The sequence below is a fragment of the Zea mays genome, chromosome 6 (genome assembly GCF_902167145.1).
Source record: "Zea mays cultivar B73 chromosome 6, Zm-B73-REFERENCE-NAM-5.0, whole genome shotgun sequence".
NCBI lineage: Eukaryota > Viridiplantae > Streptophyta > Magnoliopsida > Poales > Poaceae > Zea > Zea mays.
In genome coordinates this window covers 97,401,481-97,419,524 of record NC_050101.1, presented here as the reverse complement: position 1 = coordinate 97,419,524, position 18,044 = coordinate 97,401,481, and the positions used below count along the sequence as shown (strand labels likewise).

At 41.2% G+C, this 18,044-nt stretch overlaps 2 protein-coding genes across 26 annotated transcripts; one reads left to right on the top strand and one right to left on the bottom strand.

The window, feature by feature from the left end:
• Positions 1-565: 565 nt before the first annotated feature.
• Positions 566-12,680, top strand: LOC103629598 (E3 ubiquitin-protein ligase BRE1-like 1). Of its 25 annotated transcripts, none has more exons than XM_035960002.1 (22): positions 566-747; positions 2,912-2,995; positions 3,143-3,456; positions 3,555-3,710; positions 5,033-5,194; positions 5,279-5,366; positions 5,909-6,136; positions 6,230-6,397; positions 6,720-6,907; positions 7,003-7,086; positions 7,237-7,356; positions 7,452-7,638; positions 7,732-7,892; positions 7,977-8,045; positions 8,185-8,261; positions 8,548-8,742; positions 8,929-9,001; positions 9,083-9,169; positions 11,270-11,407; positions 11,487-11,689; positions 11,771-11,936; positions 12,026-12,680. In XM_035960002.1, exons 4-22 carry the CDS (start codon positions 3,657-3,659, stop codon positions 12,155-12,157), a joined length of 2,580 nt encoding a protein of 859 aa, XP_035815895.1. In that variant the 5' UTR covers positions 566-747; positions 2,912-2,995; positions 3,143-3,456; positions 3,555-3,656; the 3' UTR covers positions 12,158-12,680. The 25 variants fall into 25 exon arrangements, with proteins under 25 accessions (XP_035815895.1, XP_035815896.1, XP_035815889.1 ...); XM_020539310.3 differs by having other exon boundaries at positions 572-747; positions 2,917-2,995; XM_035960003.1 differs by lacking the exon at positions 3,143-3,456 and having other exon boundaries at positions 2,917-2,995; positions 3,638-3,710.
• Positions 12,681-13,024: 344 nt separating this feature from the next.
• On the bottom strand, positions 13,025-15,995 carry LOC103629597 (protein ENHANCED DISEASE RESISTANCE 2). Its single transcript, XM_008650668.3, has 3 exons — positions 15,511-15,995; positions 14,735-15,329; positions 13,025-13,539 (listed from the first exon to the last, which is right to left on the bottom strand). Exons 1-3 carry the CDS (start codon positions 15,886-15,888, stop codon positions 13,532-13,534), a joined length of 981 nt encoding a protein of 326 aa, XP_008648890.1. The 5' UTR covers positions 15,889-15,995; the 3' UTR covers positions 13,025-13,531.
• Positions 15,996-18,044: the final 2,049 nt, after the last annotated feature.

Here is an 18,044-nt window from a genome sequence, read left to right as displayed (position 1 = left end):
CAAATTATCCTATTATTAAGAAGAGAACTGTTCTTAAAATAATAACGTGCTATATTTTTTTGTGAAGAAAACTTTATTGCTTAACCAGAAAAAATTCCATGATCAAAATATTTCATGTTTAGGAAAAACTGTTTTAGCATCAATCACAAGAAAATTTCTTCCAACAGCACGAGAAAAACACATTCTAACATCACAAGAAAAATGTTAAAGTTATGGTCTATGGATACAAATGCTCATAGTATATGTGAAATAGAAAATTAATAAAATAATTAAGAATGCAAATTTACCCCTAGGCTAGGGACAAAAAAGGGGGTGAAAAGCTTGCAAAAAATCGTGTAAAGCTGATCATTAATGGCAAGAGTTATATAATAACCAAAATAGTTAGAGAAGCAAAACGAGAACATATAAATAAAAAAACAATTGTTATGGCTAAAGAAAAAGGAAAAGAAAAAAAAGAGCGGTCATTTTCATGGCATGGGGCATGGGCCGATCTCACCGACGAGTCAGCCTAGTGCAGTAGTCATGCCTGTACGAAAATAAGAATAAGAAGAAAAAATAAGAAAATTGGTCCAGCAGCACCGGAGGAATTTGCCCTCCTGGTGTTCACAGCTGTTCGCTGTTGCTCTCTCCAGTAGTCCCGTTGAGTGACCTCCCCTGCGCGACAACTAGGGCGACCGCCGCCGCCCCACGCCTGCTGGCCAGGTCTTCGGCGGACCCTTTGCCGTCGACGGGCATCCACCACACCAGGTATGCCCGTCCTTTTTCTTCCCTTCCTGCTTGGTGAAACACTCACACCCATGTCTGTCATTGAGTCCGCCTCTGCCCCAACGTGAGCCTCAACCCTAACTCGCTGTGGAGTATGAAAAAAAAATCGATGTCGATGGATTTGGGACGATTCCATTCTGCACCTGTCACCAGTGGCGAATTTTCTGAGACCCACGGCTGGATTCATTTGTGTAAGACACTAAGACTAGATTCTAGAATTCTTTGAACTCAACACTAAAATTGACCGTGTCTCTATTGGTGTTGCTGCGCCCATGAATAGTTCCACGTCGAGACGAGTTTATGCATCGCCATTATCTACGGTTTGAGTACAAAAGAAACCATAGACACTTCAATAGACGTGCAGAAGTGCAAGTCATGTACTGAGGCGGTTTACTTGTAACGGAAGCGAATCCGAGGGAAAAAGGTACCATGAACCATAACCTGAAACGTAATTCAGAAAATAACGGATGATGAATATTGTCTTCTCCCGAACATGTAGGAGAACTGAATTGTGCATCATTATATTAAGAAGAAAATGATGATGACTTGTACAACCCCTAATGGGACAAAATAATAAATGTGGAAAGGACTAGCCAAACAAACAGTAACGCAAACCAGCGACCAAAAAAGAGAGACCATCATGGCCATATGCTATGGAGCCCCTTGGCTCATGCCAGTGCCCCGCATGATGGCATCAAGGTTAGGTGGAAAGCCCTTAAAAAGACAAAATGACACTCATTTATATGTTTCCAAATCCACCTTGCCGCCAATACGACCAATGAGCTGAAACCCATGCGGGCATCTGTGGTATAGATCACGACATTCCAAACAAGCATCTCGGTGTATTGATAACACCCCGGGTTTCCAGCCACAGTGCTTGCTGCTGGCGTCGACTTCCCTATAGTGGACATGGCCCTGGAATTCAGGTCAGCTGTTTCGGTCCCTTTGCATGTGCTGCCATTGTTGCGTGGTTGGCATCTTGGGTTCCCTGTTGCTCGAGTTGAAGGGTGTGGGCTTGGTGGAAGTAGGCACGGTGGATGAGGAGGGGTATGCGAATGATCTACATCGCATTATACAGCTTAAATGATAATGAACAGAGTTACAGAGCAGTCAAGGGGCCAATATTGAACAGAGTTAAATGATACCATGTTACTAACCTGAGAATTGATAGTCATTACCCAGTCCCTAAGGACTATTATATACATATAGATAGTGGGCCAGGCCTAATGGGCCTTAACACTATCATGAAGAGTTATGGCCAGAGTCGGAAGCAGCCTTGATGCCGTGCGCTAGTTGCCCGTTGTCTTCCCTATGAGTCGAGGCAGCCCAACCTATAAGAGATTTTGACTCGGTTTCCAGCTGGAATGCTTCAACTTGTGAACCTGCTGCAGCTATTGGAGAGGAGGAACATATGGCTAACAATGTTGCCAGAGCTATGTACCTTGATCATGGTATCCTGGCTCCTGAGTGTTGCGGTGTTGCCACGGTTTATCTGGATGTGTCTTATGGGTGTGCAACATTTTTCACTGGGCCTATGCCTGCTACTAAAGAAATTGGATCACAAGTAGGATCATTTGACTGGATAAGTAACGATATTTGCATAGCCTGCTGTTTTTTAAGAAAACTATATATTTTTAGATAAACATTCTCTTTTGTAATTTTCTCACAAAATTTCTAAATGAACTGCACAAGAATCCTAGAAACTACTGAAACGAGACATGTTAGGTATTTTGTACCCATTACACTGTACACATCAAACTAATTGATGAAATACTGGAACAAACATTATACAGCTTCAAGGGGCCAATATTGAACAGAGTTACAGAGCAGTCGTCTTTATAACAGCACTTCTGATAAAATGATAATGAACCTTGGAGGATTTAGGCATAATATAATAATCTGGTATTTGTAAGTGTATAGAACCAAATGCTATATTTTTGCTAAAGATTATTGAACTTTTGACGTAACCTAGGCCATGAGTCTGCTAGAACATACAGTTTGGATGAAATTGCAGTGTTTCATTTTGTCTTTGAATGCTTGATACCAATAATCATTGGGTTTCAGATGTAATTTATCTGTTATGTGAAATCTAGAAACTGCCTCAATCAACACATTTGTATTTATCTTGTTATATGTTCTGTCCCAGCACAGGGTTTTGCACATTAATGAAGACTTAAAAGTTCCAGAACAAAGCACTAAGGGTGCTCGAAGGAAAAATGCTTTAGGTTAGGTATATTTTTTATCCCTTCCCTAGACCTCACTCATGTGGGAGCCTCCGGTATTTGGTCTGCCCTTTTTTATAATTGTTACTGTTAATAATGTATGCTAATCATGCCAATTAATTAATATCGTATATTTAATCCAAATTATGTGACAGATCAAACCATGGTTTTTAAAGCGGTAAGGCGGTCCAAGGCGTTGGAGCACCGCCTGGACGCCTAGGCGAGGTAGGTGGGCAAGGCGCCTAGGCGTTAGACCACCGCCCAGACGCCTAGGCGACGCCTTAAGAACAGTGGATCAAACTGTAGATCTTGCCACTGCCTCCAAGCATCCTATGGCCACATGGTTTAGACAGTGTTATCCAGGTGGATGACGAATTGTGATGCGGAGGGCCTACTCAATCACCACCACCGCACAAATAGGGGCATGCGGCATACCACCATTTTAAGATAGATAAATTACATAATACATGTGCATCTTATCAATCCTTTGAACTTACTATAAGCTCATGTACCTTTCAAGGTCTAAGCCAAATAAGTGCTCTTAACACTCTACATCACCATGCACAGGCACTGGTTGAAAACAGATTTTGTTGGCGCTCCTGGAGTTCATACTTATGTACTTTCCTTTCTCAAATCATAACATATCTTAGGCAGTTAAAGCTTAGCTGAATGCCAACTTGCCTCCACGTGCAAGATCCCAGAAACATTGCTATGTCTCGTCCGGTAAGTACAAATAAAGATATATTTTCTGTGGTTTGTGAGGTTTTACTAGTAATAGTTTTCTGAAAATGAAACAGATGTATACTGTACAGTCTTCTGCACCCTGTCTTTCTATGCTTTCTGCTTGTTTAGTTGCTGCATCTTTATTGACTCCCTGCTGCAACGAAAAGTGAAACTATGTGTTCCATGTTATTACATTTACTTCTAAAGAATAGTTACCTTATGATAAATTTGTAAAAAAAATACATCAGATATTATCTTGTGCAGCCTGGTGCTTGAGAGGTTATTATGTGATGTAGGTACTAGGTACCCAAAGTTTCTATAATGGGCTTAAATAAATCCTAATGAGGGAACCACAATGAGTTTCCATTGTTGTATTGTACCTGATTAAAAAAGCTATAAGATGGAATACTTAACAAAATCATGGAGCAATGAATTAGCACTAGCAATATAGGCATACTATTGTAATCTCTACCCAACTTTTCTGTCTTGTAAAACAAAATAATCAGGCAGGCAATCATTTTCATAGGCTGATATTTGATTACATCATGATTATGATGAAATAAACTTTTCTTTTTACTGAGCGACTTTCGAAATTATCTTACTCCTTTGATGTATGAAGACTGAAGAGCCATTAATAAACCAATAATATAACTATTGGACGATTCAGCTTATGATCATAATATTAAGAAATGTATAATCTATCCGCAAAAAGTTATTTCACGCTGCAAGCATTGAAGAAGTCATCAGGGAACTCTTTTTCTTATCTACGTTTAAGAATGGTCTTTTATTTGGATATATTGCAAGCTGCAAATTACAATGCACAAAACCTATAGCACATGAAAAGAGCTGTTGCACGTCTATCTATGATGCAGCTATGTACCAACCAAAATTTACTCAAGTATGTTTAGCTGTTGAAGTTACATTACATGATATGTTAACATTCCAACTAAAACAGTACTGTGATTTCACTCTCATTAGGTGATTAGCATTGTGCACATTTACATATGTTCAAAAGTGATTTAATTTTGTCTAATACTACCTCCGTTCTTAAATATTTGTCGCCCGCTAGTTCATTTTTGAACTAAAACACGACAAATAAAAAAGAACGGAGGGAGTATTTTGTATTTTCATTTTAAGAAAACATATTGCATATGCGACAAAAATGGTATTAATTAATTGAAGGTACTTGTAGCATCTTTGCATTTCTTGAGGTTCGAAAATTAAAGGTGCTCTGTGTTGGTCTATTATATTTTTTTTGTACAATGCTTGTTTTTAGTTTATAGTTGTGTTGCACTAGCATCTTATGTTTTCCTTTCTGGCAGCTTGATTTTGCTGTGCTTAATTACAAAAATCAAAGGCTTGCGGAACAACTGGAAGTCCACAAATTTGAGTTCCGTGCTCTTGAGAGTAGATTTAATGATTTAAAAGAGAAACAGAGGACACATAATGAGACACTTATCCTAGTAGAAAATTATTGGGAGCGAGTAAGTTATTCTAACCCATGTTACTGTAACATATATATACATCATACTCATAGGCTCTCTGCTGAAATTCCCTTATCCAAACAGCTCGTAGCAGAGCTGGGTATAGTCCCTGTTTGCAAAAGTGAATCTTCACATTCAAGCTGCAGTACAGGAAACAACAATATACGGAAGGGTATGGAATTACGAATATATTGGATATTGCATTGTTGTAGAACCATACATGGAAGGATTCTATGATGTAGCTGGCTGCTGTTGGCTTATACTTCTATCTACTAATGGATTGAAGTAGTAATAATTTGAAACATTTTTTATTTGAGGTGTTTGTAGTTCTCTGCTCCTTTCGAAATTATATTTATGATGACAAGAGATTTACATGCATATCTCCAGAACTAGCTGTTTACCAATTGATGATTGTTAAAGGGCAGGCTTTGTGCCGGATGCTCCCACACAAGTGGGGTATGGTGAAAGAATAAACCGAGGCAAGCCTTTTCCCCACAAATGCGGAGAGGATGCTTCAAACCCGTGACCTGGTGACTCAGTGAGATAGTTCTCACCACTGCACCAGGCCTGCCTTCTCAATTGATGATTGTTAACAAATAAATTATTTATTCGAATAGCAGACTACTGTATAGCCTTGCTTATTTATGTTGTCTACTTTAGATGTGTCTTATTTTTCATTTTGTCCTTCATATAAATGCACATCTTATTTGTCAGATGGTATATGCTTTCGCCTAGGAGCAGGCTTTTTAAATGGACTTTTAGAGGCTGGTGCCAGTGCCACAGAAAGTTCAGGTTTTTCCAATTGTCAACTAGGAAATGACGTCTCTTCAGAAGAATCAACAACAATTGATATTCTGCAGAAGATGTTCCTTCCATCAAGTGGTCCATGGCATGCGAATAACGAGGTTGTTTCTGCTGCTCTCAAAAAGTTGCCAGAAAATGGTTTGTTCTGCTCCATATTTTCTGTTGTGGAATAGCTTTCATGTGTCATTTAAGGTACGCTAAAATTTTCCTTAATTTGTTCATGTTCTCTAGAACACAGCAGGCAATTGCACAGTGCTACCAATGATGTGTTATCCAAGCTTCACGTGGTGATGCGTGCAGTAGATAATCTTCACTTGAAACACATGCAGTTAGCAGGGAACTATCAAAAACAAAGAGATTCGAGTGCCTGGAACAGAGCTGAACAGAAACGTCTGAAAGGTATTTTGTATTTGTTTTGTGGACGGTAATTTTGAGGGGGTTCCATCTCTTAGTAGTATTTGTGTTCTTAATTGAAAGTTCTTTAGCAATATTTTAAGTTTTGTTCTATACCCTGGATCATCAAATAAGTTAATAGTAATCTCAGTTAAAATGGTGAATGCCTTGTGGCAATAATATGTTCATTATGTCGTGAAACTGTAAATCGATTGTTTCTTGCAGTGGCACTGCCAACACATGCATACCGATACTATATTTTATTCTATTATGTGTACCTAGCTGTCGTGTAATAGTAAACTAACCCAGTATTTATGTACCTCTCAAGAGGAGTTGACTAGTGTTGTTGCCAAGTTGGAAGAAAGCAAACAAAAACTGGCAGTACTGAAAGCACAGGGAGACAATAAGCAAGCAACACCGATCCTTGTTCCTATGCTGGGAAAGAAAACTGCAGAAAAGGTGGGAGATAAACAAACAGAACTGCAAGATCTTGAAGCTACCCACAAGGAGTTAATGGTAATATCAACTTCTTAATTTAAGAGCTCCAAACTATTGGCGAGAATGCTAGATGTGTATGGACTTTTAAGTTTGTCGTACACTAATATGAGCAGGAATCGATTTCAAAGCGTCTGGAGGAAATTAGAAGACTGCATACAGAGAGAATTGGAATTTTGAACAATTTAGCGACTTTTCAGGTTCGTTGAACCAAATATACACGATCAAGCCGAGAACAAATTGCTTCATAGTTTTGGATTCCCATACCTAATTTTTATTGTATGGTTGAAGGTTAGACTTTGTAATGTCAAACTTAACATGTCCTTTTAAACTTGTTTTGTTGCTCCCAGAATATACTGACGGATTTCAAAAGCATTCACTCTTCCAAAGCTTTTCAACTTGTCAATGACCAACTTCAGAAGTCACAAGCAGAACTGGATGGTCACCAAACATTGTTAGAGAAATTACAGGTGGTTCCTGGTCAGTGCATTTGCATGTCTATCTAGCATATTTGTTTCCCTAAAAGATCTGATCTTTGGTTAAACTTCTATTTTCCATGTTTCAGGTTGACATGGATACCTTTGTTTGGAGAGAAAGGCAATTTAATCAAAAAGTTGATTTGGCTGAAATCTCCCAGAAGGTTTCTGCATACTATGTATCTAGAATTGCTGATCTTGAAAAGGATGTCCAGAAACTATGTAATGAAAAGAATATGCTTGTGCTGAAACTTGAAGGGGCTTTGAGAGAACCTGGTGCTGTAATTACAACACAACAAGTTTGAAATACTTTTCTATCGGGTTACTGTTCAAAGCAGGAAATAATATTCGTTTTTTTTCATCTGTCAGGTCGGAATCAGGTTATCTCAGAATTTAAAGCTCTGGTGTCATCGCTACCGAGGGAAATGGGTGCTGTGCAAACTGAACTGTCCAAACACAAGGATGCTTCCTTACAGTTGCATTCTTTGCGAGCAGAAGTTCATTCACTTTCTAGTATCCGAACCAGAAAGGTAAGTTACATTTGTTAGTTTGCACATTGGTGGGCAAGTGGAGTTGATTTGCTGATGTGTCATTTTTTTACATTTTGTTTTTAGGAACAAGAAATTGAAGAAACATCAAGATCTGCTCATGCTGGATCTGATATAAGCCAACTTCAATCTCTGGTAGACATCTTTCTCTTGGATTTTCTTTGTACCTTGAAAACTTTTAATATTTTTCTGTACTGGCAACAAAGGTGCAATGCACCTACTGCATGATTTGTTCATGCCATTGTTTTATATTAACATATTTTACATATCGTAGGTCCATGAGCTGAGGGAAAATACACAGGAGCTTAAACTATTTGTGGAGTTGTATAAGCATGACTCCGCTGATTCCAGGTAGGTTCATCTAACGTTGTAGTCAAATTGTGGAATAACTTATACGCGTGACATTTCTGGGGGACATGTGGGTTGCCTGCTACTCGGTTATGGCATGTTATATCTTGTAGCTCATCCTTAGTCCCAGTGGCCTGTGTCTATCATGGTAGCTATTGCAGTTCAAATTTTTTTGAATTCAATTACTTACTGAGCATTTCAACTTGTCTACTGTCCAGTTCATTTATTTTGATGGGTACGAGTTTCTGCTATATAACCTATATTCACATGTCTTACTCTCTTGTGGCAGACAGCTGATGGAATCGAGAGACAGGGAACTTGCTGAATTGGCTGGAGTCCATGTTCTCAGATATTCTCTTAATGAAAGTAAATTAGAGCAGCGTGTAATTGCAGCCAATGAAGCTGAAGCAATCTCTCAGCAGAGACTGGCAACTGCCGAAGCTGAGGTTGCTGAATTAGGGCAGAAGCTAGAAACTTCTAGGAGGTATTCATGCATCTATTCACTCTTCCTGCTACCATTTAGAATTTAAAAACACAATCAGAAAAGACAATATGTTTTCACATTTTATATTGGGTGGGTTCAAGTCTGTTGAAATAGTGCATGAGGCATATTTTCTTTTATAAAATTTTCAAGTAAAGTGATATCAAGTGCTGGGTTTCTATGGCTCAGAAATCTAGTGAAACAATCTGATATACTGAAGTCTAAACATGAAGAATGTGAAGCGTACATGGTGGAGATCGAGGTGTGGACAATCTTCCATACCTTTTGACCATAGTTATCAATGCTATATTTTCAGGCCTCAAAATTTTATTCTCTATTACAGAGCATTGGCCATGCCTATGAAGACATAATGTCACAAAATCAACAATTGCTACAGCAGATTATTGAAAGAGATGATCATAATACCAAGGTCATGATTCAAAGAACCAATTTGAGCAATTAATTTGTTCTCTCCGTGTTAGCTTTTATGTCTTCTGCATAATTTTACTTTAATTCTTTACTCAAGAAGAGGTTCTGTTTTCCACCACCATTAAATCACTTTGTGTGAATTATTTTTTCGTTGTTACTCTGACTAATGCGTCAAATTATTTTTGATGCATCGACACACATTCCTATGGGCTATGGCTATGCTACTATCCAATTCAATTCCTATCCTCCTAAAAACAGGTGAGGAACAATTTAGAAGATGGTTTGGCGGAATGAAATGATCTAAAGGAAGAATAAGTAGTTAGGGATATTGAGGACAAGCGATCACTATTGCTAGGGACATCAGGTGGGGATAAGGGTGGTAATGGATCGCGATCCAAATGCTTTTTCACAAAATGGTAGGGCCCTAAATAAATTTTAGTTAAAAATGAATAGAAATAGGGCACGATCCTAATCCGATCCTACCCTTAAATCTTATAGTGTAAAATTTAGAGCCCATTGTCACCCCTAGGTGGGGATGGATGGTCACCAACGAGTTCAGCGGAAAAGGGACCACTTTTCTGGGCTGACTGGTGTGTCTGGGTGGTCAAAGAGACTTGGGTTACGGGTTACTTCTAAGTTGAAGTACGGAACTACGGATCATGCAGTTGGCTCACTCTTTTCTGTCTGTTGTTCATAGTATTTGTCAAAAGTGAGGCCATGTTGACCCCCCCTCTTTTGCTAACCAACTTTTAGTGTCTCAACTGCGCTGTGCCATGTTTGATACAGTACCTTGTACAAAAATGTCACCTTGGTGGTGTGGCATCCTAAAGTTCATGCATTCATTCTGCCATCCATGTTTTTTGAATTTCTAGTGGTGTTTCTTGTTGCAGCCTTTTGGATTTTGAATTTGCTGCATACTCAGGTATGGCGACATGGCGTTGAGATTTTCAGTGGGCTTTTAAAAGTGTGTTGTTGTAGCTTAGGATCACTGGTTAAGGAGCTTTTTATATTTGGTGCCTTAAAATAAGCAAAAGAAGAAATGTATGGCATGGAAGCCATAGGAAGGATTACTGCCAGACCATTAAGATGTGAGAGCATGCCAACCAAATAAAAAAAGGTTATATATTAAAAATACATATATTAGAAGCATACTGGAATCCAAAGTTGGCAGTGTTTCAACTTCTCCTGACTGTAGAACTAGATACTCCTGATGGGTGATGGCTATTATTTCGAACCAAACTAGGAAGCAAAACCTAATACTGAGTACATGAGTGGTGAGTCTTTAAGCCCTGGTGAATAAACAATGGTGGTTTCCTGGATTTGTAGTACTTTATGACAATGGAGATAGGTTCTTTCCCAAAGGAATTTGAAGTTGAATGCTCCCTCTGTTCCAAAATGTAGGTTGTTTTAGTTTTCTCCTATGTCAAACATTTATTTTTGACCAAGTTCATAGGAAATGTATTAACATCTACATACCAAATAAATGCACGATCAAGAATTCATGCGTTTTTCTGTGCCCTTGGTGGCTTAAGACAAAATTAAAATGACCTACATTTTTAATGAAGTAATAATGGAAAAGGTTGACTTCCTGAAAACGGGCATGCTATTTTGCATCTTGATTTTACACTGTAGCATTGTGCAAAGAAAGAGTGCGTTGTACTTGTACCCTGTGCTGGTTCTTTTTTTTATTGATTGCACAGGAGAACTGTGTGCCATTGTATTGAAAGAGCAAAGCCAACATCTTCTATTTCCCTTTGTTTTATCTTATTTTCCTTTTTTTGTAACTTGTGCTAGTCATCTTGCACTTAGTTTTACCAATGGCCCAGAGAAAGCTAATATGGATTATGCTTAATTTTTTTTACAAATAATCTGTTTAAGATGTCTTAGCATAATGTAATGATATGCTTAGGGCATTCTAATTTAGTTAATTTTGTTGTGATCATGAAGTGAGTGTGATTTTGTTGGGGTTTCACTGGTAGTGAAGCTTGATTACTTAGTTAAGTTAGACCTAGGTTGTTTTGAATGTATGAAAGTGTAAAAACCATACCTTTTTTTCAGTGGATGTTGACGTAGCATCTGAGTTACCTAACTGCTACTGCAGCTTTTCATGGAGGGTGTTAAAGCAAAACAGTCACACGATGCTTTGCATTTGGAAGTGTGCTCGTTGCAAAGAAATTTGCAGCATGCAAGCACTTTGATGGATCTGTGCAACCAGAAACTTATCCACCTGGAGGACAAGGTTGGTGGTACATTCATACTGGAGAGCTATGCTATTCTGTCTGGAGATCTGAATATTTAAAAAAATAATGAATTTCCAGCTAAGAGGTTGGTCAGAGCGGTTGAGGAGACTGTCAGAGGATGGAATGCAGCAATCTATTTCATTGGGCATTTCTCAAACAAAGCTTACCGGTATGCATGGGGAAGCTCCAAAGCTCGGGCAGGCATTGAATGTTCTACAAGCGAAGGTTGGGAGCAATCGGCTGGAAGTTGCTGAGCTGCTTATAGAACTAGAGACGGAGAGGTGGTTCATACACACATTTGCTTTTTATTCTGGCAACTGGTTTCTTAACACTTGGTCTAACAAGTTCAGTTTTTCCTCCAGGTTTAGTAAAAAGAGATTAGACGATGATTTGGATCTAATGTCAAGCAAAGCTAGTTCTCTAAGAGAGAAGGCGGATAATTCTCAAGTCCTTCAAAAACTTCTCCATGAGGCTAAGGAGTACAGGGGAATACTGAAGTGTGGTATTTGTCATGACAGGCAGAAAGAGGTAGCCAGCCATCTTTAGTTGTTCCTGGCATTCTGACAGTAGAAATGAATATTTAATCGAATGACGTTTTTTTTACCTTCTGTTTGTAGGTTGTGATTGCCAAATGCTACCATCTCTTCTGCAACCAGTGCATACAGAAGTCGCTTGGTAGCCGTCAGAAGAGGTGCCCGTCTTGTGGACTAAGCTTCGGTGTTAACGATGTGAAACCTATCTATATATGAAACAGAAGGTTGGCGCCTGTGTCGCACACACCAGAACTGCCTGGTGCTCTACTGATTCCCGGTATATGGTAGGCCGCCATGGCGGCGGTTCAGTTGGTGATGTAGCATAAGCTTCTCTAGGTACATTGCACACCCCCCAAAAAAAAAGTAAGACGCTGCATGTGATTGCTGGTACCCGCTGGCATATATGATGCTGGTGTTACCTCAAGCGTCTCTCGCAAAGTATGCCTTGCCTTTGCCCAGTCTGGTAGAATAGCCTGACCTCTTCAACCATTGCTTATTTTTTATTCATTGGGAGAAAAAGACCCAACAAGTGAGGATATTGATGCTTCCCGCAATAGTGAGCAATGTTTATATTTGTAGCTTTAGTTAGTTCCATTGGTGTAGCCGACAGTAAGGATATAGTTTCATTTCATTTTTTATTTTTCCTTTTTGAAATATACTGGTTAGCCAGTTTGTATGTTTCAGGAGATTGACAATAGTGAGATTCCGTTAATAAAAAAGAAGTGAGATTCCAGATTCATGACTTGCTTCTGTGTGGGCTTCAACCAGGAAAGAAAACACTGCTGTTTCTACCACAGTGAGCTGTTTCTGCAGATCCTGACGAGACGGTGTGCCGGCCGAGCCTTTAGCGAGCCAGCCTTTCCTTGCCGCAACAGGGTCGCCTTCCTGACTCATGTGGTCGGCAACCAAGACTTTTCTACTAGCATCAGCTCCAGTACATCTACGTTGCCATGCCTGTGCAGTGCAGCATCTCAGAGGCTACGTTACCAAAAGGTTCTTAGGTCTACTGAGAAGCATTCACAGTTCAGTAGTAGATCACAGTTGCCAGAGACATTTTCCAACAAGCAGAGATAGAGGCCGAGATGTCAGGGCAACCTTATTAAATGACGGGCTCTTTAAATGACGGGCTCTGGGATAACTGAAAAAAAAATACAAGACACGAGCACGAGCCCTTCCTGAGCAGCCCATCTCCATACATATTCCATCTCCATATATATTGGTTTCTAACTATATTTATGGTCTAGAGTCTTAGAATTAATATTATTTCTTAATTATATTTATAGTGTAAAGTCTCGTAGTTATATCAGTTTCTTAACTGTCTTTTATATTTAGAAAACCGAACCACCGTCTTAGAGCTATACATGCCCTCATGTATGTGGATGGCTGCAGCTGAGCTGCTCAAGCCAAGCCGGGGTCGACGAGTACTTCGTGAACGAGGTGTGCCATTCGTGGTAATGGCACCAGCTTGAGCGCCTTATGTGTCGGGTTACCCGGCCTTTTCTCGCCACCGCTCTCGCTCCCACCGGTGGATGGTTTCTTTCTGCACTGCACCCGCGTACTTTGCACCTATTTCTCTGGAAAAAAGGAGGCCTATTTCCCTGAAAAAAAGGAGACAGAATTTGGTTTACCATTGTTGCTTTTTTTTCTCTTGATGATATGACATACTTCTGTATGCCTGTACCTGTGCTTCTTTAGACAAGATAAGTGCAATAAAAATGAATGCTCAAGTCCTTTCGCTTAAACTTGAAAAACACGCTATTTGAAATGCTCGGTTGTAAGTTTCAAACTGCTTAAAACTTCGTATGGTTCCAAATGACATACTACCGAATTGCTTTGCATATGACAGTGCCCACAAAGTTTCATGTTTGAATTGCTTCACTGTTTGCCATTTCTATCCTCTCTTTCTTTCCCACTGAAGAAACTGCTACCCACACATTCCACATTTCGCCTGCTACAGTGTATGCTGTCTGCAGGTGCCACAGGCTAGCCTAGTGGGGGTTGAATAAAGGTGAAGAGAAACCCAAATTTGCAGAACTCTGCATATCCTAAAGCTAATGGAACGAAGTGGGTACAGTTCCGCATCCTACCAGGAAGAAACATGAGATTGTCTTGACAGATATTAGGCCTCACTAAAGAAGTCAAATCAAGACACTGAAAACGGCCAGGAACCATTGCCATGGTTTCTCACCCAACTGCTCCCTCCACTTAACAATTCAGTCCACCCTGAGACACCAGTTAGAGCATGTTTGTTTCAGGTTATAGATTATATAATCTAGATTAGTCTACATATAGCTATTTGGTAGTCTAGATTATACAAATATAGGTTATTCACAAAGGCAACAGTATCATTGTTTGTTTATTTGAGGTGAGAAAAGAAGGATGTCATATATTGTAATTTCTATTTACATAACCATGGATAGTGGATCTTTTATCCAAAATAATCTCAAATAAACTACTTATGAGGAGATTATGAGATTATCATAATATAGACTTTAGATTATATAATCTGAACTCATAATCTATTTATTTGTTTACTTGCTGGATTATTTGCGCTGACAAACAGGGCCTTAGTGACATGCCTGACTAAAAGATGAGCATATATGTGACCATGTGCTACATAAACCAGAGCTTGTCATCACGAGCTAGCATATGCTAGAAACATGATTATTGCGTGTTTTATATTGTAGTTCAACACCGCAACCGTGGACCGTGGTCACCGGATTAATAACTGCATTACTGCGTTTAATAACAACAATAATCCGGAGATGATGTCATGGAGAATTCAGCGCTCACCTCCGCGCTCTCGCTCCGGGCAACTCATCGACCTGCCCACCTTACCGCCGGCACGGTCTTGTTGGCGGCTATGGTTGACCACCTTCCCGGAGCTTACCCTGAAACCGGCCCCGGCCCTGCCGCTGCAGACCGTCTCAGGCATGGCCTCATTAGGAGGCAGCTCCACGTACCTGGCCGCGCCCATCTCCATCCGCGCGATGCGCACGGCGCCGAACAGCCTCTCGGGCAGCTCCTCCTCGGACTGGGACTCGACGAGGAACCCCATGTCGATGGTGACCGACGTGACGGCGCCGAGCGCGAGGTGCAGGATGGCGCTGGCGATCGCCGAGCTGCCGATGTCCACGTCGATCTCCAGGTAGTCGACGCCCCTGTGGTAGCGGCACGTGAGCGCGCGCCCGAGCAGGCAGGCCGCGTAGTTGCCGACGGTGGCGCGCAAGAGCCAGGGGCCGTTGACGATGCGGTTGGCGATCTTGAAGCGCGCGTTGCGGTACGCGTCGTCGCCCTGGACGAAGCGCCCGAGCAGCGAGTCCGGCGCGATGGGTGCCTCCGCCGCGAAGTAGAACACCGCGCTGTACGCGTCCGGCCGGCCCGGCACCTGCGGAATCAGAAGCACGGGACGCATCACTCGTCACACACGAAAGGGAAAAAAAAAACGAATCCTGTTTTTTTCCCTCTCTCTCGCTGCTCACAGGCATCACGCGCCAGCGGCGCCACCCTGTCCCTGGTGGAATCTAGATGCGACGCGACGCGATCGGGGCCGGGCGGTGGCGGTGCACCTGGAGATTGACGGCGAGGAGGAAGTGCGCGGTGGGGTCGTTCCTGAGGCGCGCGCGGCGGAATGCGGCGGCGACGCGGTTGTCATGGCGGGCGAGCACGTGGTCGAGGCGCGCGTGAGAGCGGAGCCAGTCGACGCCGGCGGGGCGGAGCAGCCACTCCGCGGCGGACGGCGCCTTGCCGCGCTTCCCGCCGCCGCAGGAGAAGTAGCCGCGCGCGCGCAGGTGGAAGAGGTCCCCCGGCGGCGAGGCCCAGCCGTTGGTGCCCCGGTCCAGGTCGACCGGCCGCAGCGAGCTGGCGGCCACGGCCTGCTCCCGCCAGCTCTTCTCGCCGGAGCCGGCGGCCGCCTGGGCAGGGCGACCGGGCTTCGTCGGGCACATCGCCGGCGCCGGCGAGGGGTAAGTTCGGGGAGAGATTTCGGTGGGTGGGTTTGGCGTCTTTGCGCGAACGGGGGAGCGGGGGGCGCTGGACTTCGCTTTCGGAGGAGCACCAGCTGCCTATAAAACAGTGGGGAACTGGGGATGGGTGGGATGGTAAAAAAAAAGTTAATTGGATATAATATGGTACAAATAATACTGTTACGCGGTGCCTTTGCTTTTAATCACATTGATTCTCCTCTAATTTGTTGCCAAGCTCATACGGCTGAGCAATGTGACAATCAATCAACACTGACGGCCTGTTACATAGACATGTCTAGTTATCAATCGCAGATAAAAAAAGTTAATCTTAATTAGCTATAGTTAGCTAGATACTGTAGTTGGCTAACAATTGATTAAAAATTTGTCAAAAAATCAGTCTGCCCATTAGTCTCCTTATCTCTCTCGGATATATCAGAGCTGATTTGAACTAATTTTTGGCTAGGTGATAATTAGCCCTTCTATTTAAATATGCCATGAAGCAAAAGGTTTAAAAAAAACAAAGCACCTCGAAGCATCTGCACCAAATATCATATATAGCCTTTTAATGCTTTAAAACTAGTATCTTAAAAGACGGATTTGACACAACCGTCATGTAGCATCTAATCCATCCCCTTGTCCGTTACCCCCTCGTTTGTGACCGCGTCTATTTTTTTTCTTGTTTCCTTCCGCACTCTCTTTCCGTTGCACCTGATATATATTTTTCTGTTTCCCTCCGCCGTTTTGCGACTTTTTTTTTGTTTTATCCTAGACTAGAGTATCTCCTGAAAAAGTTTTAATCACTAAATTGTTGATAAGATTGTGATTAAAATTAAACCTATTATTTTTAGAACTTAGACTAGTCAATGGTCCAACTAATCAAAAACTGAACTAAATCTTGAGCAATTTGTCATCCAGCTTAATTCAAACAAATGCCACGATATGGTTAGAGGTGGTAATAGGGTCTAAATTTTGCATTATAGAATTTAAGGATCAGATCATATTTGGATTAGGCCCTATATATCATTTTTTAACTAAAATTAATTATGAGATCAAACCAATCGTGAAGAAATATTTGGATCATGATATATTATCACCCTTAGAACTTTGAGCTTTGGCACCATGTGGGATCTACCTTTAATCTTGTTGGGTATTTTGATGCTTATTATGCTAGATGTAAGATTGATAGGAAGAACACATCAGTGACTTGTCAGTTTCAGGTAGGGATGGCAATCGGACGGGTAGTACACGAATATATAGTTTACAAATCCATACCCACGAGATAAAACTTAACCCATACCCGTACCCATAAACGTTCGTGGGTACGGATATGTATCCATACCCGTACCCGCTGGGTATCCGCTATCCAGTGGATACCCGTTACCCGCCCGCCCACTACAATTTTAGCATTAAACACCAAACAACAAATTTATTACATTTAAAAATAATTATCATTCCAATAGCATTAAATGATAATTTCAGCACCAAACAACATGTTATGGATAAAAATTTAAAAATAAGAATTTATGATAATATATAAATCCGAATGGCCCACATGTTAGATATCCATTGGGTAACGGGTATGGATACTGGATATCCATACCCGCGAAAAATATATCCGCGGATACCTTATTATATCCATAACTGTACCTGCGGATATCAAATTCCACCATACCCATATCCAATGGATAATTATCCGCGGTTATTTACCCATACCCGTACCCATTGCCATCCCTAGTTTCAGGGGAGATCTCTAGTGTCTTGGGCTTCAAAGAAACAAAACTCAGTAGCTCTATCCACCGCCGAGGCCGAGTACATTGTTGCAGAGCATTGCTTACTATGGATGAGGCAAACCCTTAGGGACTGTGGCTACAAGTTGAGTAAAGTCCCTCTCCTATATGATAATGAGAGTGATATCCGCATGGCGGAGAATCCTGTTGAACACAGCCGCACTAAGCATATAGACATCCGATACCACTTCCTAAGAGATCACTCACAAATGGGAGATATCGTCATTAACCATGTTAGCACCCACAAATAGTTAGCCAATATCTTCACCAAGCCTTTGATTGAAAAAAAGATTCTGTGAGCTAAGGAATGAACTGAATGTCTTAGATTCTCAAAACCTTGATTGAAATATT